The following is a 24649-nucleotide window of genomic DNA, read 5'->3' as shown; positions in this document are numbered from 1 at the left end:
TTTGAGGTCTACGTGAGGTAGTCGCCAGGTACTCATGGCCACAGGTCGGTGGTTTTTCTCCGCGGGTACTCCAGTTTTCCACCACCAACGAAACCTGGCAGGTCCTTAAATGAACAGAGCTGTTAATAGGACGTAAATCACAAAGAAACTAAACCGAAATTTAGTAAAAATTTAGTCGGAAAATATGCCAAGAATTTATAGTATATCTACGATGTAATGGTAGTGGATGTAGCTACATATCACATACTGTAAGACATTGTAGTATTCATAAGTCAGATCACTATTCCTGTCATCTCCAGGAACGGGCTCTAGTAACCGTCCATTATAACATCCGTCTAAAACTAACGATGACTTCAGATTTCCATTTCCAGATTGAATAATATCTGTCTGAAAACCCACACTGATGTCATTTTCCAACAGTTCATGTTCTGAAGATGGTTTAGAGTGACCGTTATTCTGAACACGAACACTGACTAAGTTACTTTGTTCAAAGTCTGTTTGTGAACTTCGTTTGCTTCCCTGAACAACAGCACTGTTGTTCAAATGTTCAAGGTGATGAGACGATACATGCACCACTCCATTGGAAATTTTATTAGAATCTGCGGGAACGTCCTTGTCCTTAACGATGTTGTTATTGGTTACAGACGTTTTTGATTCTTCACTTCCCATACCGACTGGTAACTAACTATTGATGACGAAAGTCCAACACTATAGTAACCATTTAAATAACATACAGGTAAGTCTGTCCCATCAGAGTCACCTGTATTAACTCATTCACCCCTCAAGTCACATCTGAACCTTACCAAACAGATGTTGGGCAAGTCAAGTTCAAATATGTAGGGGTGAACGAGTGAAGAAACCAACTGTCCTGACTGACCTCTGTAACTTTTCTTCTTGTTGAAAGCTTAAGATGATGTCTAATGTCTTATCAAGCTAAAGACAGTGATGATCTTTACAAAGAAATTCTTCCATTTACAAATGACTAGCAGAAGGAGGCAAGTTATTTTCTCAACTGTCAGCTTCAGATGATACAGATCTGGTATTCATTCACATCATTTAAAAGCAATAATATTGCCAATATCACAAATTCCTCATGAGCACTGTACACATGTATCATAACTGGGTTAGTGTCAAAATGGCGGACTGATGTATGCTTTTTAACTGTGAGCTCTTGTGTTGATACATGTATAATATATGGTGCTCGAATTAAATATTCTCAGAATCAAGTTGTCTTAAAATAACCAGTGTCATAATGGTGTAAACATCATGTCAGTCTGGGCATCCTCACAAATCAATTACAATTCATCAATAATTCAATATGTTGAGGTATAAAATGACATTCTGACAATATTTCTGTCAGAACACAAAATCTTATTCACACATCAGTCAATATCCCCAACAGATTATACTTCCCAAAATGTGAATCCAAAATGTTGATATATATTCACAATGGTCATCCATTTGGATATAACCGACATCCCTTATGGTAAATATCTTCAGAAATACAATCCAATCCAACTCTTGTTGATAAATGGTTAATATTTGAACTTTATAAGCTTAATTTCCAATTCTGAAATTTAAAAGTTCAGTAAATTTTCAAAATCTGCACACTGACAGATTCACTTGATTAAAATTGCCACATAAGGAATTTACAAATGACAAAACATTGTATTATCATATTGTAAAAGTCCTTCATAGACGCAGCACCAACGGAAAATCACAATGCCTGTTCTATAAATTCTCTGGGTGAAGGGATCATCTGCTGTTTGTTGTATCGTCACCTGACCTTTCAGCCAATAACATTTGAAGGTTTTCCAGGTATTACAAATATTGGTTACAGATTATACTTGAGAGTAAATTCAGCCTATAACCTTGTGAATTGTCACTGACAAACACTTTGTAAACATGTGGCCTCTAAACTAAACTAACGTGTGGATCTATATACCCGGTAGCCCCTGTAAAATGTTGGAACTAAGTACAAAGTTAACTTTTTATATTGTTAAAATATTTAGTCCTATCTCAAAGTACAATATACTACCAACAAAAAAAAAAGATAAATTTCACAATACAGTATTAAGATAATAAATAAATATTTTTTTGAAATTTCATTATTTTCTACAAAAACTATCTTCAGACAAAACTTAAGATTATGCTATTATCTTTATCTGCGGTCATTTTACAAAATTAATTTTAAAACTAATTTCAATAAAAAAAAAACTCATAATTCTTTTTTAAGAAGACAATACTTTAGAATATTATTTGATTTAACCCGCTGATTTTGTAGAACAAAAAAATTATCTGGCTAATAATGTATGTAAGCTGGCTGATGTCGCTCGGTGTCAAATCTGGATAGGGTTTCAAACATCTGTTTGGGAAAATTTTAATTCTAGAGTAACCATTTCCCACTCAATCCAATACATCTTTCAAACTAGCTGATATAATAATTGATTTATCAATATCTTATAAACTGAAATACAAAACATTATTTAGAATCAACAGCTGTCTTTTTTAACTCTTCCACCCCTATGTAACTTTAATAACCTCTACCATTAATTGATCTAGTTGAGTCCATTATGGTCTACAGTGTTGAAAGGGTTAAGTAATTTTACTTGCTTACCGTACAGCCTCTTTCCTGAGCTGGTCGTGAAGCATCAACAGTCTTTTATTCTCTGTAAAAGTTTTCCGTATACGATATCCACGAAATGTTGACTGAAACAAAAATTAACATTTGAAAATTATATCCGAAAATCACAAATATTTTTTTTTCCCGCAATAAATCTACACTGGTTATATTTATAAAACACTGAAGCTATCCAACATGCCATGTGTTTGTAGGAATGTCCTTATAACATGTGTTTTAAATAAAATCGTACTGGTTTTCAACAACTGACGACATTTTCAATTAAGTTTTATATCACTAATGTCAAATTTCTTACATGTTCAATATTAAGTCTCCTACATAATGTAAAAATCATTAAATAATCCAGAAAATTCCTGGGAACGAAACTAATTCTCAATATTTTGATACTCTCTAAGTCTACTTGTTGAAAGTTTTAGACCCAGATAATCACATCTATACCTTGCACACACCTTGAAAAGTCAAGAAATTCTCATGTGAAAAACTCAATCTTTCTAAAGTAAAATAATATATTCAATTTGATTCACAAATTTGACATCTATTGCTGTGTATATATATAATGTCCATTCAGTCTACAGCAAATAAAGATCATCCTTGAACGGACAAATAAATGTATGTCCTTTAGTGCCTTACTTTATTCACTCAGCAGAATCACTCGGGATCCTAACGGTCAATGAAAAAGGGGGTTTTATATGTAGTATTTGTTATTATGATGATGATTTGTAAAGCGTCTGGTAAATAATGTATCAAAACTAACAAGAAAAGTCCATCCTTTTCACATAGATTTTATTCTATCTAAAGGCAAACCATGTATTTTTGTGAGTATTTAAAAAGAATTTAATTCAAAACTTATCAAACTGAAAGTGTTGCATTGAATTAAAAAAGATATAAAAAATTGTATACATATACGAAAATTAAAAAATCACAAGCAGACCAATTCTTCAATCAGCTTCTTGTGGTTTTTATTTTTTTGTATAATTTCCTGTCACAAGGACTTCAGTTCCATTTTTGTATCTAAAAACAATTGTCTTGTTCATCAACGGAATATACATATTCAATATTCATGACTGGAAGTTTTATTAATAGACAGGGTAAGAGTTGTGCCAGTAGCTGGCAGCTAAATTGTATTCATAGTCATGTTTCAGGACCAATGAAAATAAAAGAACAAGAGGCCCAATGGGCCTGTATCGCTCACCTAGTATTAATCTCACAATTGTAACCTTAAGAAATTAAAGCTACAGGCAAAATATCAGTGTCTTGACTTAAGTCATTCAAAAGAACCTGTCAAAAGATTAAAACACATTTGACCCCTGTGACTTTAAAAGTCAAACATGGACATTAAATTGAACAAACTCTATAGCCTTCCTCACAGAATGCAACTTGTCAAACATCACCCTGATGGCCCTATACCTTTTGTTTATTGAGGTGACTTTTAAAGATTTATGCACTGTGAGCCAGATGTGACCTTAAAAATAAGTATGTCAAGGTCATTCACATGAACAAACGATCACCCTGGAACCTTAAGTTATTCAAAAGTTGTTTTTAAGTGTTTTTAAGACAAATAACCCCTGTGACCTTGAATATGAGTGAAGGTCATTCATTTGAACAAACTCTTTATTCCCTTTATCCCAGCATGCTACTGGCCAAATATCTTCAGCCTGGGCCNTACCTGTATTTTCATGGCAGCAATCTCCTGTATTCCTGTGATGGACAGAGCCCCCACCTCAATCATATACTGGGCCTCATCATGACCTTACCTGTATTTTCATGGCAGCAATCTCCTGTATTCCTGTGATGGACAGAGCCCCCACCTCAATCATATACTGAGCCACATCATGACCTTACCTGTATTTTCATGGCAGCAATCTCCTGTATTCCTGTGATGGTCAGAGCCCCCACCTCAATCATATACTGGACCACATCATGACCTAACCTGTATTTTCATGGCTGCCATCTCCTGTATTCCTGTGATGGTCAGAGCCCCCACCTCAATCATATACTGGGCCTCATCATGACCATACCTGTATTTTCATGGCTGCAATCTCCTGTATTCCTGTGATGGACAGAGCCCCCACCTCAATCATATACTTAGTCACATCATGACCTTACCTGTATTTTCATGGCTGCAATCTCCTGTATTCCTGTGATGGACAGAGCCCCCACCTCAATCATATACTGGGCCTCATCAAGACCTTACCTGTATTTTCATGGCTGCAATCTCCTGTATTCCTGTGATGGACAGAGCCCCCACCTCAATCATATACTTAGCCACATCATGACCTTACCTGTATTTTCATGGCTGCGATCTGTATTCCTGTGATGGACAGAGCCCCCACCTCAATCATATACTTAGCCACATCATGACCTTACCTGTATTTTCATGGCTGCGATCTCCTGTATTCCTGTGATGGACAGAGCTCCCACCTCAATCATATACTGGGCCACATCATGGTGCTCACCCATCAATGCATAGTCTAATGGTGTATACCTAAGTAACAAAAAAAATATTAAATCAAATAACTTATCACAAAAGCATTGACCTCTACTTTTATTTGACCATTTATCTAACCTCCAGTAGACGAGTATGATTAAGCCCAAAATTATTGGTTTTAGATACATGAACATATATCATTTTTTTCATTATTTCATTTCTAAAACAAGCAAGACCACTGATCATGATAAGTCTATCTTGTGTATCATTATTAGACATGCAATTACAAGTACATGTAGCAAGCGTTTGTTGAATTAACCCTTTCACCACTTTAGACCATAATGGACTTATCCATATCAATGCATGGTAGAGTCTACTAAAGTTAGAAAGGGTGAAAAGTAGATTAGAAATTAGTTAATTTACACAACATTAGTTTAGTTTAAAAAAATTCTAAACTCCATCACTATCTCCATCATCATGGACAAAATTCACTGGTTATTGTAAAATGACAATAAAAAGAAAGTTGACTTTTTCAAGTTACAGAGTTGCAGAATCTTCTCAAAGACAGAGTTATATCCCTTTGTCTTAATGTTGGCATAGACTACAATTTCACTTTGCCTTTTTAATCTGAAGAAAATATCATACTGTATTTGATCTAAATTACCTTCATTTTACTAAATTTTATGAAAGTATTTAAGAGTAAATTTCTCAGAAATGTGAGGACAGTGAATCTTTTGGGAATGTCTGTTGGTTTGGACAAAGAATTTGATATAGTTAACTCATTCACCCCTGATATTTCATAATGGACTATTCCAACCTTTGAATTGGAAGAGCTCAAATGTGTCTTCAGGGGTAAATGAGTTTATGTTAGGTTGTGAAAACTTTGTATTGCTTTACATCATATTTGTTGATAAATTGATGTAATTGTATCAGCGATAAAATCGTAATTAAATTCACTTACATCTGAGAATGTATTACCCTAGTCACAATCAGCTAAAACTACGATCATAGACAAACAATGTCTTTTTATGTTTCATGTTATTTTTGTACATACGTCTATTTCATTATGAATTGACCATTAATAAATTTGTATATGGAGGAAATTAAGAAATAGAAAATGTACCCTTCACACTAAACAGGATACATAAAAACTTACCTATCTTCAGTGAACTCCATGTGGTTAGGAAAAGCGTTATATTCAATAATAAGCTTGACCGAGTCTAAATGACCTTTGCTGCAAGCCCAGTGAAGGGCGGTCATCCCCTGAAACAGAAATTGAAGACGTAACGTGATGAGGAAAAGTGGTGTCATAATTTAACAAGGTGTCCTGTGGTTATATTTTGTCTATATAATGTAAAAGTGTAAAGTTATTATGACTTCAAGTTTGTATGCACAGTACATGGAACCCTGTTTTTCTGGACACTTTGGTTTGTGCTACAGAGAGCCCTGTAGGTCTGGACACTTTGGTTTGTGCTACAGAGAGCCCTGTTAGTCTGGACACTTTGGTTTGTATGTACAGTAGAACCCTGTTAGTCTGGACACTTTGGTTTGTACACACAGAGACCTTATTAGTCTGGACACTTTGGTTTGTGTGTACCTGTACAGTAGAACCTTGTTAGTCTGGACACTTTGGTTTGTGTTTAAAATGGAACCATGGTAGTCTGGACACTTTGGTTTGTGTGTACAGTAGAACCTTGTTAGTCTAGACACTTTTGTTTGTATGTACAGTAGAACCTTGTTAGTCTGGACACTTTTGTTTGTGTGTACAGTAGAACCTTGTTAGTCTGGACACTTTGGTTTGTACATACAGAGAACCCTGTTAGTCTGGACACTTTGGTTTGTGTTTAAAATGGAACCATGGTAGTCTGGACACTTTGGTTTGTGTGTACAGTAGAACCTTGTTAGTCTGGACACTTTGGTTTGTGTTTAAAATGGAACCATGGTAGTCTGGACACTTTGGTTTGTGTGTACAGTAGAACCTTGTTAGTCTAGACACCTTTGTTTGTGTGTACAGTAGGACCTTGTTAGTCTGGACACTTTTGTTTGTGTGTACAGTAGAACCTTGTTAGTCTACACACTTTTGTTTGTGCTACAGAGAACCTTGTTAGTCTGGACACTTTGGTGTGTGTGTACAGTAGAACCCTGTTAGTCTGGACACTTTTGTTTGTACACACAGAGAACCTTGTTAGTCTGGACACTTTTGTTTGTGCTACAGAGAGCCCTGTTAGTCTGGACACTTTGGTGTGTGTGTACAGTAGAACCTTGTTAGTTTTGACACTTTTGTTTGTGTGTACAGTAGAACCTTGTTAGTCTGGACACTTTGGTTTGTACTACAGAGAGCCCTGTTAGTCTGGACAGTTTGGTTTGTACACACAGAGAACCTTGTTAGTCTGGACACTTTGGTTTGTACTACAGAGAGCCCTGTTAGTCTGGAAACTTTGATTTGTACTGCAGAGAGCCCTGTTAGTCTGGACAGTTTGGTTTGTACACACAGAGAGCCCTGTTAGTCTGGACACTTTGGTTTTTACTACAGAGAACTTGTTAGTCTGGAAACATTGGTCTGTACAGAGAGTCCTGTTAGTCTGGACACTTTGGTTTGTACTACAGAGAGCCCTGTTAGTCTGGAAACTTTGGTCTGTACTACAGAGATTCCTGTTAGTCTGGACACTTTGGTTTGTGCTACAGAGAGCCCTGTTAGTCTGGTCACTTTGGTTTGTACTACAGAGAGCTCTGTTAGTCTGGACACTTTGGTTTGTGCTACAGAGAGCCCTGTTAGTCTTGACACTTTGGTTTGTACTACAGAGAGCCTTGTTAGTCTGGAAACTTTGGTTTGTACTACAGAGAACTTGTTAGTCTGGAAACTTTGGTCTGTACTACAGAGAGTCCTGTTAGTCTGGACACTTTGGTTTGTACTACAGAGAGCCCTGTTAGTCTGGAAACTTTGGTCTGTACTACAGAGATTCCTGTTAGTCTGGACACTTTGGTTTGTACTACAGAGAGCCCTGTTAGTCTGGACACTTTGGTTTGTACACCCAGAGAGCCCTGTTAGTCTGGACACTTTGGTCTGTACTATAGAGAGTCCTGTTAGTCTGGACACTTTGGTTTGTGTGAACAGTGGAACCTTGTTAGTCTGGACACTTTGGTTTGTGCTACAGAGTGCCCTGTTAGTCTGGACACTTTGGTTTGTACACACAGGGAGCCCTGTTAGTCTGGACACTTTGGTTTGTACACAGAGAGAGCCCTGTTATTCTTGACACTTTGGTTTGTACTCCAGAGAGCCCTGTTGGTCTGGACACTTTGGTTTGTACTACAGAGAGTTCTGTTAGTCTGGAAACTTTGGTTTGTGTGTTCAGTAGAATCATGTTAGTCTAGACACTTTGGTGTGTGTGTACATGAGAACCTTGTTAGTCTGGACCCTTTGGTTTGTACTACAGAGAGCCCTGTTAGTCTGGACTGTTTGGTTTGTACACACAGAGAACCTTGTTAGTCTGGACAGTTTGGTTTGTACACACAGATAGCCCTGTTAGTCTGGACACTTTGGTTTTTACTACAGAAAGTCCTGTTAGTCTGGACACTTTGGTTTGTACCACAGAGAGTCCTGTTAGTCTGGACACTTTGGTTTGTGTGAACAGTGGAACCTTGTTAGTCTGGACACTTTGGTTTGTGCTACAGAGTGCCCTGTTAGTCTGGACACTTTGGTTTGTACACACAGGGAGCCCTGTTAGTCTGGACACTTTGGTTTGTGCTACAGAGTGCCCTGTTAGTCTGGACACTTTGGTTTGTACACAGAGAGAGCCCTGTTAGTCTTGACACTTTGGTTTGTACTACAGAGAGCCCTGTAGGTCTGGACACTTTGGTTTGTGTGTACATGTACAGTAGAACCTTGTTAGTCTGGACACTTTGGTTTGTGCTACAGAGAGCCCTGTAGGTCTGGACACTTTTGTTTGTACTACAGAGAGTCCTGTGAGTCTGGACACTTTGGTTTGTACTACAGAGAGTCCTGTTAGTCTGACACTTTGGTTTGTACTACAGAGAGCCCTGTAGGTCTGGACACTTTGGTTTGTGTGTACATGTACAGTAGAACCTTGTTAGTCTGGACACTTTGGTTTGTGCTACAGAGTGCCCTGTTAGTCTGGACACTTTGGTTTGTACACCCAGAGAGCCCTGTTAGTCTGGACACTTTGGTCTGTACTATAGAGAGTCCTGTTAGTCTGGACACTTTGGTTTGTGTGAACAGTGGAACCTTGTTAGTCTGGACACTTTGGTTTGTGCTACAGAGAGTCCTGTTAGTCTGGACACTTTGGTTTGTGTGAACAGTGGAACCTTGTTAGTCTGGACACTTTGGTTTGTGCTACAGAGAGCCCTGTTAGTCTGGAAACTTTGGTGTGTGTGTACAGTAGAACCTTGTTAGTCTGGAAACTTTGGTCTGTACTACAGAGATTCCTGTTAGTCTGGACACTTTGGTTTGTGCTACAGAGTGCCCTGTTAGTCTGGACACTTTGGTTTGTACACCCAGAGAGCCCTGTTAGTCTGGACACTTTGGTCTGTACTATAGAGAGTCCTGTTAGTCTGGACACTTTGGTTTGTGTGAACAGTGGAACCTTGTTAGTCTGGACACTTTGGTTTGTGCTACAGAGAGTCCTGTTAGTCTGGACACTTTGGTTTGTGTGAACAGTGGAACCTTGTTAGTCTGGACACTTTGGTTTGTGCTACAGAGTGCCCTGTTAGTCTGGACACTTTGGTTTGTACACAGAGAGAGCCCTGTTAGTCTTGACACTTTGGTTTGTACTTGGTTTGTGTTACAGAGAGCCCTGTTAGTCTGGAAACTTTGGTCTGTACTACAGAGATTCCTGTTAGTCTGGACACTTTGGTTTGTACTACAGAAAGTCCTGTTAGTCTGGACACTTTGGTTTGTACTATAGAGAGCCCTGTTAGTCTGGACACTTTGGTTTGTGCTACAGAGTGCCCTGTTAGTCTGGACACTTTGGTTTGTACACACAGGGAGCCCTGTTAGTCTGGACACTTTGGTTTGTGCTACAGAGTGCCCTGTTAGTCTGGACACTTTGGTTTGTACACCCAGAGAGCCCTGTTAGTCTGGACACTTTGGTCTGTACTATAGAGAGTCCTGTTAGTCTGGACACTTTGGTTTGTACTATAGAGAGCCCTGTTAGTCTGGACACTTTGGTTTGTGCTACAGAGTGCCCTGTTAGTCTGGACACTTTGGTTTGTACACACAGGGAGCCCTGTTAGTCTGGACACTTTGGTTTGTACACACAGGGAGCCCTGTTAGTCTGGACACTTTGGTTTGTACACACAGGGAGCCCTGTTAGTCTGGACACTTTGGTTTGTGCTACAGAGTGCCCTGTTAGTCTGGACACTTTGGTTTGTACACACAGGGAGCCCTGTTAGTCTGGACACTTTGGTTTGTTCACACAGAGAGCCCTGTTAGTCTGGACACTTTGGTTTGTGCTACAGAGAGCCCTGTTAGTCTGGACACTTTTGTTTGTACTACAGAGAGTCCTGTGAGTCTGGACACTTTGGTTTGTACTACAGAGAGCCCAGTTAGTCTGGACACTTTGGTTTGTACATACAGAGAACCTTGTTAGTCTGGACACTTTGGTTTGTGCTACAGAGTGCCCTGTTAGTCTGGACACTTTGGTTTGTACACACAGGGAGCCCTGTTAGTCTGGACACTTTGGTTTGTTCACACAGAGAGCCCTGTTAGTCTGGACACTTTGGTCTGTACTATAGAGAGTCCTGTTAGTCTTGACACTTTGGTTTGTACTACAGAGAGTCCTGTTAGTCTGACACTTTGGTTTGTACTACAGAGAGCCCTGTAGGTCTGGACACTTTGGTTTGTGTGTACATGTACAGTAGAACCTTGTTAGTCTGGACACTTTGGTTTGTACTACAGAGAGTTCTGTTAGTCTGGAAACTTTGGTTTGTGTGTACAGTAGAATCATGTTAGTCTAGACACTTTGGTTTGTGTGTACATGAGAACCTTGTTAGTCTGGACACTTTGGTTTGTGCTACAGAGAGCCCTGTTAGTCTGGACACTTTTGTCTGTGTTTAAAATGAAACCATGTTAGTCTAGTCACTTTGGTTTGTGTGTACAGTAGAACCATGTTAGTCTAGACACTTTGGTCTGTGTGTACAGTAGAACCATGTTAGTCTAGACACTTTGGTTTGTGTGTACAGTAGAATCTTGTTAGTCTGGACACTTTGGTTTGTGTGTACAGTGAAACCCTGTTAGAGACTAAAATATTTTAAATTTGAGAAAATTATTTGAATAAAAAGTTGCACTTGACCACACTTACCTCCAAATCTTGAGCGTTTATATCGGCCTTGTGCTCGACTAGAACAGACATACAATTTACAAAACCGCCATAGGCTGCACACTGCAAAGGTGTTCGACTGAAAATTAAACAACAATTTTACATATACAATCCAGGGTACAACATTGGTTGTTTTAAAGAACAATTTAAACACTTGAATGTCTTCTAAAAATTGACACCATTTCATGATTTTTTTTATGACATCATCATTTTGTATCTCAAGTGGACGCCATGTTGGATCAATTCGATACTAGTGTACCATCACAATTCTGATGTTTTTCAACAAAGGGTATCATTAAGTCAAATGTCAAATTTCTTCTAGCTCAGTGGTAGAGCGTCTGACTAGGAAAACTGGGATCATGCATTCGATCCCGGTGGAAGCACGCTACTCTCATTCCTGTTACAAATCGTGTCTATGGTCCTTTATGCAGTGAGTTTTTATTTTTTGGTGTTCAAGGTAGAACACATTTAAAGGGTGGGGAGGGGGGAGGGGGCAGTGAATTGTACATAGGATTAAAGTGGCCTCCTATAGCTTTCCATTTAGCTCAGTGGTAGAACGTCTGACTAGGAAGTGTGGGATTGCAGGTTTGATCCCCGGTGGAACACACTACTCTCTTTCCTGTTACTGTATCCTATGACTTTAATACATAACCCAATGAGAAAGTCATTCCATTTTGGTTTGGAGGATATCCATTCCCAGCATGTTTTGGAGTTTAGAAATCACCCGTACAGAAGGACCAAAAAGTACTCCAAAACTGTTTGTATTCAGAAACAATCACAGTCTTATTGTTGATTAAGTTAACGAGACCATATTTTATTTTTTAGATAAAAAGCATATTTGAGATAACTTTTCTAAACTCTCAAAAATAAACAAATCAGTACCAACTAGAACACTGACAGGTCAGTAAGGGCCCCGTCTTGTGGCAATATATCCCCCATAATCATCAAGAAGCAATCTGCCCATATAGCTGAGCTTGACGTTTGACTTCAAAAGGAATCGCAAGGAAGCAAAATATACATTTTACATGTACTATGATGTGAGTCTTGTTTCCTTCCACCTCCATATTTGCTGGGCTAACAGAAATGTAAATACCGGTGCAATACTCATTTGTTAGCTTTGATTTGTTTTATTTCACCTTTTATACCTCCTCCATCAAGAGCCAGGGTCAAAGTCAGAGATCCACTTTGTCTTTGACCTTTGGACCCAAATGACCTTGACCATTAACCCAGTGACCCTGATCTTTGGTCAGTTGACTTATTCTTTAATTCCGACCAACTTTGCTTCTTAATATCATAACAAAATGTTTATCAGTGAAAAATACAAAACTTGACCTTGACCCTTTGGACCCCGTAACCTGGACCTAAGGTCAGTTGACTCTGTGTTAAGTTCTGAACAACATTGCTTCATAATGTCATAACAAAATGTTCATCAGGGAAAAGGTACAAAATTTAACCTTCACCTTTGACCCAGTGACCTTGACCTTTGGTCAGTTGACTCCTTGTTTAATTCTGATCAACTTTGCTTCATCATGTCATAACAAAATGTTCATCAGTGAAAAGATGCAAAATTTGACCTTGACCTTTGAATCTAATGACCTTGACCTTTGACCTCGACTTTTTACCTCAGTGTGTCTCTTTGTTTAATTCCGAACAACTTTGCTTCATAATGTCATAGCGAAATGTTCACCAGTGAAAAGCTACAAAATTTGACCTTGACCCCTGACCCGATGACCTTGACCTTTGGTCAGTTGACTCCTTGTTTAATTCTGATCAACTTTGCTTCATCATGTCATAACAAAATGTTTATCAGTGAAAAGATGCAAAATTTGACCTTGACCTTTGAATCTAATGACCTTGACCTTTGACCTCAACTTTTTACCTCAGTGTGTCTCTTTGTTTAATTCCGAACAACTTTGCTTCATAATGTCATAGCGAAATGTTCACCAGTAAAAAGCTACAAAATTGACCTTGACCCCTGACCCGATGACCTTGACCTTTGGTCAGTTGACTCCTTGTTTAATTCTGATCAACTTTGCTTCATTATGTCATAACAAAATGTTCATCAGTGAAAAGATGTAAAATTAGACCTTGACCTTTGAACTTAATGACCTTGACCTATGACCTTGACTTTTTACCTCAATGTGTATTTTTGTGAACTGAACATCTTGACCAAGTTTCATGTACATCAGTCAACAAATACCAAAGTTATCAGCCAGAAACAAAATTTGTGGACAGACAGACACAGACAGACAGACAGACAGACAGATAGACACAGACAGACAGACAGAGTTATTACTATAGGGCACCCGTATCTCCGATACGGGGCCCTAATAAATATCTTCACATAAATGAGGTACAGTAAAGTTTGATTTTATTCAGAATTATCGTGTAAGAAACTTGACTAGAACCGTTCACCACCATCTTAACCCTTTCACCCCTATAAAACTTTAGTAGACTCGCCCATGTATTGATCTGGATGAGTCCATCATGGTCTGCAGTGGTGAAATGGTTAAATTCAATATTCACCATTACTAATCCCAAAATAACACTGCTTCAAAAATAACAATTTTCGGATTACAAGCAGGAAATTGCATTATGAAAATTTTCTAATGTTTGTCTAAAACTGTTTTTCAATAACAAACAACTGTTGATTTTCATAGGGAGAAAAGATAAAGAATAAATTTCACTCTTAGTCCCAATATTTCAGCTTCCTTGGCTTCTTCAAGGGCACAAGTCAACAATGAACTCAAGTTACGACCATCTAGCTTCTTCAAAAGTAGAGGAAATGACGTCAAAAAAGTATGATGTCATAATGACTAGTCGAATCTATGATGTCATAATAACACGACATCAGAATCACAACACGTCAAAATAATGTCAAGAGTGTATTAAAATAGATTTAAAAATATGGTGTTACAATAGAATCCAAAGAAAGGTAAAATAAAAATATTTGAAAACAATGACGAAGATGTAAATAAAATTTAAGTAATAATAACTCACCCATTATAATCCCTTATGTTCGGATCTACACCATATTTTATTAAAGTTTGACAGATATATGCATGGCCTCCCAATGCAGCCCTGAAAAGAACAACAAAATATTATTTCTAAAACACTTCCATTAAATATTTTTCTGAACATTATATTACGCACAAATTAAAATACATTCTTTATTTATTGAACCAAGAATTAATATTCTCCAAGAATTTGGTTGCAGTACAACAATTTTAAGATAAATGTACTGATGTGTCAGCCGAGGACTAAATGTACTGATGTGTCACCCGAGGACTAAATGTTCTGATGTGTCAGCCGAGGACTATATGTACTGATGTGTCAGCCGAAGAATAAATGTACTGATGTGTCAGATGAGGACTAAATGTACTGATGGGTCAGCCGAGGACTAAATGTACTAATGTGTCAGCCGAGGACTAAAGGTACTGATGTGTCAGCCGAGGGCTAAATGTACTGATGTGTCAGCTGAAAAATAAATGTACTGATGTGTCAGATGAGGACTAAATGTACTGATGGGGCAGCCGAGGACTAAATGTACTAATGTGTCAGCCGAGGACTAAACGTACTGATGTGTCAGCCGAGGGCTAAATGTACTGATGTGTCAGTCGAGGACTAAATGTACTGATGGGGCAGCCGAGGACTAAATGTACTGCTGTGACAGCCGAGGACTAAATGTACTGCTGTGACAGCCGAGGACTAAATGTACTTATGTGTCACCCGAGGACTAAATGTTCTGATGTGTCAGCCGAGGACTACATGTACTGATGTGTCAGCCGAAGAATAAATGTACTGATGTGTCAGCTGAAAAATAAATGTACTGATGTGTCAGCCGACGACTAAATGTACTGATGTGTCAGCTGAGGACTAAATGTACTGATGGGTCAGCCGAGGACTAAATGTACTAATGTGTCAGCCGAGGACTAAAGGTACTGATGTGTCAGCCGAGGGCTAAATGTACTGATGTGTCAGCTGAGGACTAAATGTACTGATGGGGCAGCCGAGGACTAAATGTACTGATGTGTCAGCCGAGGACAATGTTTTCTTCCTCTGTTTACCGGGAAATTTTTGACACATTTTAATTTTCGTCCCTTTTGCCCTCCATAATGATGGTTAAATTATCATAACAGCAAATATAAGTGCATAACTACGATACAATATATAGTAGTAGCATGTGGAGGGCAAAACTAAGACATAGAGAACATGTCAACTTTATCTGTGATGGATGAAAGCTTGACTTGGCAGCAGTTTTCCAGTATACTATAGGCTTGACAAAGCAATTAACTATTGATTTCTATATACCGGAAAGTTTTACCTTTCATGGTAAAATCTATTTTCTCCCGATATGAAATTCTGCCTTCACATTTAAATACTATGTATATTATTTTGTTTATAAATGTTTGCTCTAATGATAAATTCACCCTCATTACGGAGGGCAAAAAGGTGAAAATAAAACTGCAGCCAAATTTTCCCGTCATACAGTATATGATTTATAAAAGTGTCGAATAACTTTCCCTTAATTCAGGTTTCCAATGAAACAGCAATTTTTTCCCAAAAATCTGCAAAATTGAAAACACAACAAGATTTTGCAGTACATATGTACTCTGGATGTATCTCAACCCGGCATAAGTTTTACTCCAAAATATGAGATTGAGAAAAATGTGTTATATTTTTTTGAAATTATACCCCATATCGAGAAGTTTTGCCTGAAGAGCTTTACCAGTGCAGTGGTGATCGGCCATCTTGATCCAAGACATCTACACGTGCTCCGAAGTCTATGAGTGTTTGTACAACATCTGTGTGACCCATCTCACAGGCTCGGAACAGAGGCGTGTGTTTTGTGAGATCTGTAGCATCTAGTTGTGCCCCGTGGTCAAGTAATTCTTTGACCGATGAAGGGTGACCAGAAAGAGAAGCAGCATGCAGAGCTACAAGAAAGGCATTTTAAATTAAAATATAAAAAGATGGAAAACAGACAGCATACGGAGCTATAATCAAGGTATTTTACTGTAGCTGATGTGGCGTCAAGTATGTTTATATGTCTGTAGCCATGGATTACCTAGCTTATCAGCCTGCAGTGCATATATCTGCATGCCTGTAGCCGTGGATATCATAGCTAGTTTGTCTGTATATCGTATTTTACCAGTGATAAGCCCATGCCTGGTAATAAGCCCACCCCCACTTTTCCTTACTTTCCGTGCAAAGAATGGATGCCGGTAATAAGCCCATCCCCCTTACTTCAGTTCGTTGGTGCCGGTAATAAGCCCATCTCCCTTACTTCAGTTCGTTGTCGCCGTTAAAAAAAATAATCTTGTATTATGGTACGTCGTGCAATATATGCTAATTAAGCTAACCAGCAGAATATATATCAGAACACTTTCCGTGATTGGGGATTGGATAATTGATTTGAAGAAACTTTATAGCACTTTATCCAGGATAGCTACCAGACAAATAAAATGGTCTTAGGTCTCAGTTCTTTAGAGGAAGCTGTTCAAACCATTCGAATAGATGACAGAAAATTATTCAAATTGACAGATTAATAAAAAAAATCACATACCAGTGCCACCATTGTTATCCACCTGTTGAATATCTACGTTGTGTTTCAGAAATATCCGAATGACATCATCAGCACCCTTCCCAGCAGCCCACATAAATGCTGTGCGGCCATCCACATCAGGTTCGTCAGTTACATTTTTACGCGAAAGAAACACAGCGGCAGTATCCTGAAAAGTGTTAGCAACAGATACATAACAGAAAGGGTCACAATCTAATCCAGTTAACCTTTTATATTAGGTTTTGTTTCCTCAAATGCTGCTGAAGATTCAAAATTTTTCAAAATGTCCAAAATGATATAATGTATCAAAACTTGTATAATTTCACAGTATCTGTTTCCTTTCAGCCCTGTCCAAGTAAATTACAGAAGTTTTTGAGACCAATTTTCTTAAGTGGAAGTCATAACTCATTCATCCCTACATTTTTAAAATGGACTTGCCCAGCCTTTGATTGGGTAAGGTTCAAATGTGACTTTAGGGGTGAACGATTTAATAAATAAATACTTGACAATTTTGCACAAATTAAAAAAACCAGCGAAGGGAGGTAATGTGTAGTACTGTCCTTACCAGACCAAACATTAAAGTCTTGAATTAATGGGAGTTGCCAATAAACCATGTTTTCAAAAAATAGTGACATAATTGCCAATGCATATCTAAACATCAATATATCATCGGTGAGGTCCCTTCCCACACCATAGCCTTGACCTTGACCTTGACCTACATCGTAGTTGTTCTGTGCTGCGTAGTGTAAGGGAGTAGCACCGTTGGAGTCTGAGCTGGCGTAGTCCGCACCGTTATCAAGTAGGAGACCGACAATCTTTGAATGACCTGTAAGGCAAGTGTTAAGTGTCATTCATCAAAAATATAATTTTCTATATGATTTCTTAAACTGAAAGACAAACTATTCATATAAGGAGTGTCAAACAAGGTGGAACTCTTTGTTGTTTTTACCAGGAAACGATTGTATAGGTTTATGTAAGTGAAGGGCTTCTCATGTCTCCTGATCCCATCAAAATTTGAAACTTTTCATGTAACTGTTATATAACTGAATACTTTTTAAATGAATACTTCCCCCATATTATTATATTTGTAACAGGAAAGAGAGTAGTGTGCCTCACTGGGGATCAAACTTGTGATCCCTAGATTCCTAGTTGGATGCCCTACTACTGAGCTAAAGGGGAATTCCCTCCAGCTGGAAGCTAGAAGGTGACCCTAATCCTATGTACAATTAAAATCTGCCACACTACTCCCCCCTTTTTAAATGTATTTGCCCTGGAATACCACAATACAGATTCTAACTCCCTGTCACCACAGGGAGGGCCACATACACCATTTATAACACGAAAGAACCCTCAATCTCAAGGTTACTAGCTGTCGAATCCCCTACCACTGAGCTAAAGGGTAATTCCCTCTAGCTCAAAGCTAGAAGGTGACCATAATCCTAGCTATGTACAATTAAAATCTGCCACATATTATTATTGAAATATCTGTGTTTTAAAAACGGTTCCAATAGTAACAAATTGAAATTTGCATACATAAGTGAAGAATATTCAGTCAATTTTGTAAATGTTTGGTTAAAGGTGTTGAAATTTAATGGATTTCAATCATATTGCCGTTTCTATAAACATTGATTTAATCTTACTGAATTAACTTACTTCAGGATACATATAAGCAACATTTTTGTGATATAAACCTCATGTCTGAGAGAATTGGGTTTATTTAATTGATTGATAACAAATTTGAATTCTACATAATAATACATGAAAAACAATTTTGAATGATTCTTTAAAAGGGAGATAACTCTAACACAAATCCCAAACTTACCTAGCACAGCCGCCCAATGTAAGGGTGTCCTAAACATGTTATCCAGCGCCGACACATTACAGTTCTCCACAGATGTCTGAAACATGAAAAAGAAAACTCAAACTTCTTTTCACAATTAATTTAAGAATACATCAACTTCAAAAAATGCCAAACCATACCTAAGTTTATAAAGCACAAATGACAAATGAAATTGGATTTTAAATTTCAAATGGGCAATCAGACAGCGCAGTGAATAATGCACTCGCTTTTCACTGCAAGGCGACTGGAGTTAGATTCCCCAACTGGATAAAAAAATATACGGGGTTACCAGGTACTCCAGTTTCCTCCACCATTAACCCCCCCCCACAAAAGTGATTAATTAATATAATTTTACATAACGTGTTTCATAATTGTTGTAAAAGAAATAAAGTTTACATATACAAATAGTTGTTAAGAAAAAGAGAAGATCGAGCCATTATTCCACTTACCAGTGCTACTACGACTGCCTCGTTACCATCTGCAACCGCAAGGTGAAGGGCAGTACGACCTTCATAATCCTGCCAGTTAATTACGCTAGGAGTCGTCTCCTAGGAAACAAAAGGTGAGGTCACATCATAATGATACTGAAGCAATGGTCACCAGTTTCTTGTTGCTATGGTAACACTAAAGTTCAACGGGTTGATAAGTGTTTTATCAATATTTACACAAAAATGCAAAAATATACCTAAGTTATATATAAGCTATATATAAAGCACAAATAACCAATGAAATTGGATTCTCAACTTAAAAAAAAAAAAAAAAAAATATATTAACTATGATATTATCCTAAAATTTACAGCAGATTATTAGTACTTGTTCTAATGAAGTAAAGTGTGATCTCATGTCAAATTTACAACAACAAAATTTCATTTGAATTCAGGTTAAATTTTTCATTTTAATTTGGGTCAAAAGTTAATTTCTTTGGCTCTTTTCAGGTAGAATGACCTGAAAATTTGCTTACGCATAAAACCTCCAATTATATAATGATTTGACACAAACAGGTGATCCTTTGGATAAGTCATTTTCACCGACAGGTGTCTAATAAAGAAAGTGTTCTCAATAAACAGGTCATGTTTACAGACAGGTGACCCATGCAGACAGGTGACCCATGCAGACAGGTGACCCATGTAGACAGGTGACCCAAGTAGACAGGTGACCCATGCAGGCAGGTGACCCATGTAGACAATTGACCCATGCAGACAGGTGACCTATGCAGACAGGTGACCTATGCAGACATGTGACCCCTGCAGACAGGTGACCCCTACTGAAAGGTGAATTACAGACGTATGACCTGTATAAACACGTATGACTTACCAGTATGATCCTAACACAGTTAACAGCATCTCTATCCCGACTACTGGCCGCCCAATGAAGTGGGGTCTTCCCATCAATGTCAGGAATACCAATGTTAGAATCCTACAAAAAAATATGTTTGTAAACATTATCAAGCTGCAGAAGAAACAAATTTAACATCCAATCTAACCACAATTATTTCTATTATTTATTTAACCGACAATATTTCTAGACATGGGGATCTACAAAGATTATTTTTTATGTAATAAATATCATAGAAAAAATTACAGGATATTTCTTTGGGGATGATAGTGGATAATAAGATTACACACATACCCCGCAAAAACAAGTGACATATCTGTGGGTCTCAACAAAACATTGACACCTACCTCAATGTTTTCTGAGATTAAAATCAGTGCTAAAAATGTGTGATGTTAATTCTAAATATCTTAATTGCATGCGTGTATCTGATATACGAAATTAATGAAAAAAAACTGTCTTTAATTTTGATCTCCATTTCCTTTTAATCAATATCACATGTCAAGATCAAAATACAAATTCAATTGATGCATATTAAATTTTTAATATTTAATCCAAATTGGAATAGTTAAAGCCTGCATAATAACTGTATACTGGGAAAATGTTTGCCCAATCAAACTTTCGTCCTTAGCCTGTAAATTCCAAATTCGTCATGTGTTAATTTCCCCTTTCACATTTAGTTACTAAGTAACTTATGTTGTTAACTAGTGTCTGCTGTAATGATAAATTTGCCCTCATTCAAGAGGGTGAAAAAGGCAAAAATTAAACTGCAGCAAAAATGTCCCGTTACACAACTAGTTAACAGTGGAAGAGTAGGACAGAAATATACTGACCTGTTTAATCAGCATTTTTACATGTTCCATGTTTCCATATGAAGCTGCCCAGTGAAGTGCTGTCCTCTAAAAATACGGAGAAAAATCATTGTTGAAAACATTTAAACTGACAAGAATCAGGGCTTACCAATAAATGGAAAGGTTTCTATAAAAAGAAAAAAATAGAAAAAAGTTATGATATAATTTTACGTTAGGATATCATACGAGGTTAACACTTTGCAATGTGTTGTATCTTTGGGACAGATACTTTACTACGTTTGTTCCAGTCTACTCAGCTGTAAATGAGTACGTGGTTGGGCAGTGCTAGAATTGTTGAATGCTAGCTGTTAGCGCCGAAATGGCAGCTCCAGCTGTATGCTCCCCAGGGAGTTGAGAAATGTATTGGCTGGTTGCAAAAGCCGTATAACCACGGATAATAACTTGTGAACCGCTTTGAGACCACCTACGAACTAGGTTGTGATGAAGCGGTATATAAGAACCTCCTAAGAACCTCCTCCAATTAACTTATTTAAAACATGTTTATTACAACTATATTATACTGTGAGTGAGCACCTTGTCCCCATGCACTTGAATATTCAGCTCTGTAACAAAATTTGCTGATTGCAACCTTCTTATAATACATACCCCGGGTTTGTTGTTATTGTGTTTTACTGCAGATCTAGACCTTGTGATAATTTCTAATCAACATTATATCAATCAAGGCACACAATTCCCTTAGAAACACAAGTCACCTACCTTACTTTTATCCTGGTTATCCAGTTCCCCTGGCGACAGTTGCCGTAGCAACAGTGCCATACATTTTGGCGACTTATGTCGCGTACACAGATGCAGTGCTGTTTGACCTTCGCTGTCCTTCTCCCGACAGTCTGCACCTTTGGACAACAGCAATTTCAACAACCGGAAATTTCCCTTCAAATAACAAAACCGAACATTTTGTTGCTTCAACTAACTGTACATAAAACAATATAGAACACATATCACTCTAAGGTAATAAACAAAGAGACTGCTGACAGGAGAGATTTCACTCAACATTACCTTGATGTTTTGTTTTTTTGACAGCACGTTCTGATGTCATAGAGTCAACAAAATGGACGTTACTTGAAACAATTGTTGACGTTGCCCTTGAAGAAGGCCAGGAACCCAAAGTATTGGGACTTAGAGTGACATTTGTTCATTATTTTTAAATAATTTAGCCACAGAACCATATTACTCATATGTTCCAAATTCAGGGTCTGCACAGAATTTTTGTATTTTTTTTTTATATATATTTTTATTCAATTTTTCAAAGCACATACACATGACAATATTTGGGAGACTATAACATACTTCACAGTACACTCATCCTAAACATTCCATACACATTTCATGTTAACCATACTCATTTCATATACCCAGTTTTGGGTCTGTAGAGAATATTAATATGACTTACTGATCGTGTGTACTATCATAACAGAGCATGCTAATTAATGACATATTTAGTTCAAACATTTCATATATACTCATACACACCATAGCCGCACAGTATTTTTACTATGAAATTCAAGGCTCACTTGGGTCCTTTTATTGGCCTTTTTCAGAATTTTTTTTTTACAAATTCTCAATTTACAGACATCTATATGTGTAATCTGGACGTCTCTAAATTCACTGTATAAACATCAAACAAATCCTACAATCTAACACTGGTCGGTAGTCCTAAATCTCAGAAATTAACTCATAACAACTATTTCATTTTCCTGTTTTTTCAGAATTTCTTTTTATGAGAATTACACCACAAAACCTCTAAAAGTTATATATAACTGTACAATCACAGTTTAATTACCATCTCATCAAATTCAAGGCTTGTTGTTACCCTTTCAAGACATTTTAAATGTAAGGGCTTTTAGGGCCATTTCAACAACTTAAGGTTTTTTAGGGCCAATCCTTTGTTTAAGGGCCTTTTCAATGCCTGTACAAACCCTTGAATGCAGGTTGTGAATCATATTTTACCTCAATATATCATGTTTACGAACATTTATAATACTCTCACCCACCCTCCTTCCCCAGTCTTTGGACCTTCCCACGGAGAATGCCTTTAATTAGAAGTATACGTGAAGCATTCCTGAGCAGTAATTTAAACATGCATGCAGTATACCTTGACTGTATATATGCAGTTTTCCAGTACTGTAATTTGTAGTATACTGGACACCAGGAAACATTCACCCAGTTAAACGTTAGTCCTACTCCGATACACTACAATTCATTTTACCAGTACTGTAATTGGTAGTATACTGGACACCAGGAAACATTCACCCAGTTAAACTTTAGCCCTATTCCAATACATTACAATTCATTCAGTCTATATACTGTATACCAAGAAACTTCCGCTCAGTCAAAAATTTGACAGAATACATGCAATATACCTTGGCAGTATCATGCAGTATACCTTGGCAGTATACATGCAATATACTTTGGCAGTATACATACAGTATACCTTAGCAGTATATATGCAGTATACCCTGGCAATGTGCTTGCAGTATACCTTGGAAGTACACATGTAGTATACCTTTGAAGTACACATGCAGTATATATTTGCAGTATACATGAAGTATACCTTGGCAGTATACATGTAGCAAAACAAATCATGTAGTATACCTTGGCAGTTTACATGCGGTTTACCTTGGCAGTATACATACAGTATGTGTGCATATGTGTGCAATATACCTTGGAAGTATACATGTAGTATACTTGGCAGTATACATGAAATATACCTTGGCAGTATATATGAAGTATACCTTGGCAGTATACTCAGTTTACCTTGGCAGTATACATGCGGAATACTCTGGCAGTATACATCGGCAGTATACATGCAATATACCTTATTTAGAGACCTTGGCAGTATACATGCAGTATACCTTGGCACTATACATGCAGTATACCTTAGCAGTATACATGCAATATACCTTATTTAGAGACCTTGGCAGTATACATGCAGTATACCTTGGCACTATACATGCAATATACCTTGGCAGTACACATGCAGTATACCTTGGCGGTATACATGCAGTATGCTATTGCAGTATACCTTGGCAGTATACATGAAGTATACCTTGGCAGTATACATGCAGTACACTATGCCAGTACATATTAAGTTTACCTTGTGAGCGGCCCAGTGAAGAGCAGCTCTTCCACCCTTGTCCTTTTTGTTGACTTGAGCGCCGGCCTTGAGGAGGAGTTCCGCACAGTCCAGTCGGTCAGCCAGGATACAGAACATGAGCGGCGTTCGGCCGAACTGGTCACCTGTGTCCACATCTGATCCATTGGCTGTGACAACAAAATTGATTTACAAATTCAGAAATTATTATTGCATGCAAATCTGAGACAAACTAATGAACTTATATCCATTGTCATTTTTTGTAATTTGGCAGTGGATTGCTGGATTTAGAAAAAGATACCAGAATTGCCAATAATTATTTAAAGATGAAGTGGCAAATACATATATCACTTGTCATTAATAATCACAAGTGGACAGTCCTTAATGAATGCAAGAAAAATATCTGACAAATTGGCAGTGAATTACTGATATGTAACACCCAAGGAAGATACAATTGTACAGTAATGTTCAAGTCTCTGCTGAAAACTATCATTATTATGATTTACTCTTCCAGTCTTTGACAGGCCATTATCTTTTTTCATCACAT

The 24649-nt window shown here is 37.6% G+C and overlaps 1 protein-coding gene across 5 annotated transcripts in view; it reads right to left on the bottom strand.

Moving 5' to 3' along the window:
• Nucleotides 1–24649, bottom strand: part of LOC110449349 (inversin-like) — a 73732-nt gene that overhangs the window by 35036 nt on the left and 14047 nt on the right. For all 5 annotated transcript variants that reach the window (XM_021496155.1, XM_021496152.1, XM_021496154.1 and 2 more), the window contains exons 4-17: nt 24106–24272; nt 21708–21881; nt 20973–21038; nt 20122–20223; nt 19257–19355; nt 18790–18865; nt 17687–17793; nt 16971–17136; nt 16134–16341; nt 14405–14485; nt 11387–11483; nt 6226–6332; nt 5009–5126; nt 2618–2709 (exon numbers count right to left, since the gene is read on the bottom strand). In XM_021496155.1, coding sequence (XP_021351830.1) covers nt 2618–2709; nt 5009–5126; nt 6226–6332; nt 11387–11483; nt 14405–14485; nt 16134–16341; nt 16971–17136; nt 17687–17793; nt 18790–18865; nt 19257–19355; nt 20122–20223; nt 20973–21038; nt 21708–21881; nt 24106–24272 — 1660 coding nt within the window. The remainder of the gene's footprint in view (nt 1–2617; nt 2710–5008; nt 5127–6225; nt 6333–11386; nt 11484–14404; nt 14486–16133; nt 16342–16970; nt 17137–17686; nt 17794–18789; nt 18866–19256; nt 19356–20121; nt 20224–20972; nt 21039–21707; nt 21882–24105; nt 24273–24649) is intronic.

This window comes from Mizuhopecten yessoensis, unplaced genomic scaffold, assembly GCF_002113885.1.
Source record: "Mizuhopecten yessoensis strain PY_sf001 unplaced genomic scaffold, ASM211388v2 scaffold4583, whole genome shotgun sequence".
NCBI classification, from domain to species: Eukaryota; Metazoa; Mollusca; class Bivalvia; order Pectinida; family Pectinidae; genus Mizuhopecten; species Mizuhopecten yessoensis.
Note: the sequence above shows the minus strand (reverse complement) of the source record. Positions and strands in the feature narration are given on the sequence as shown.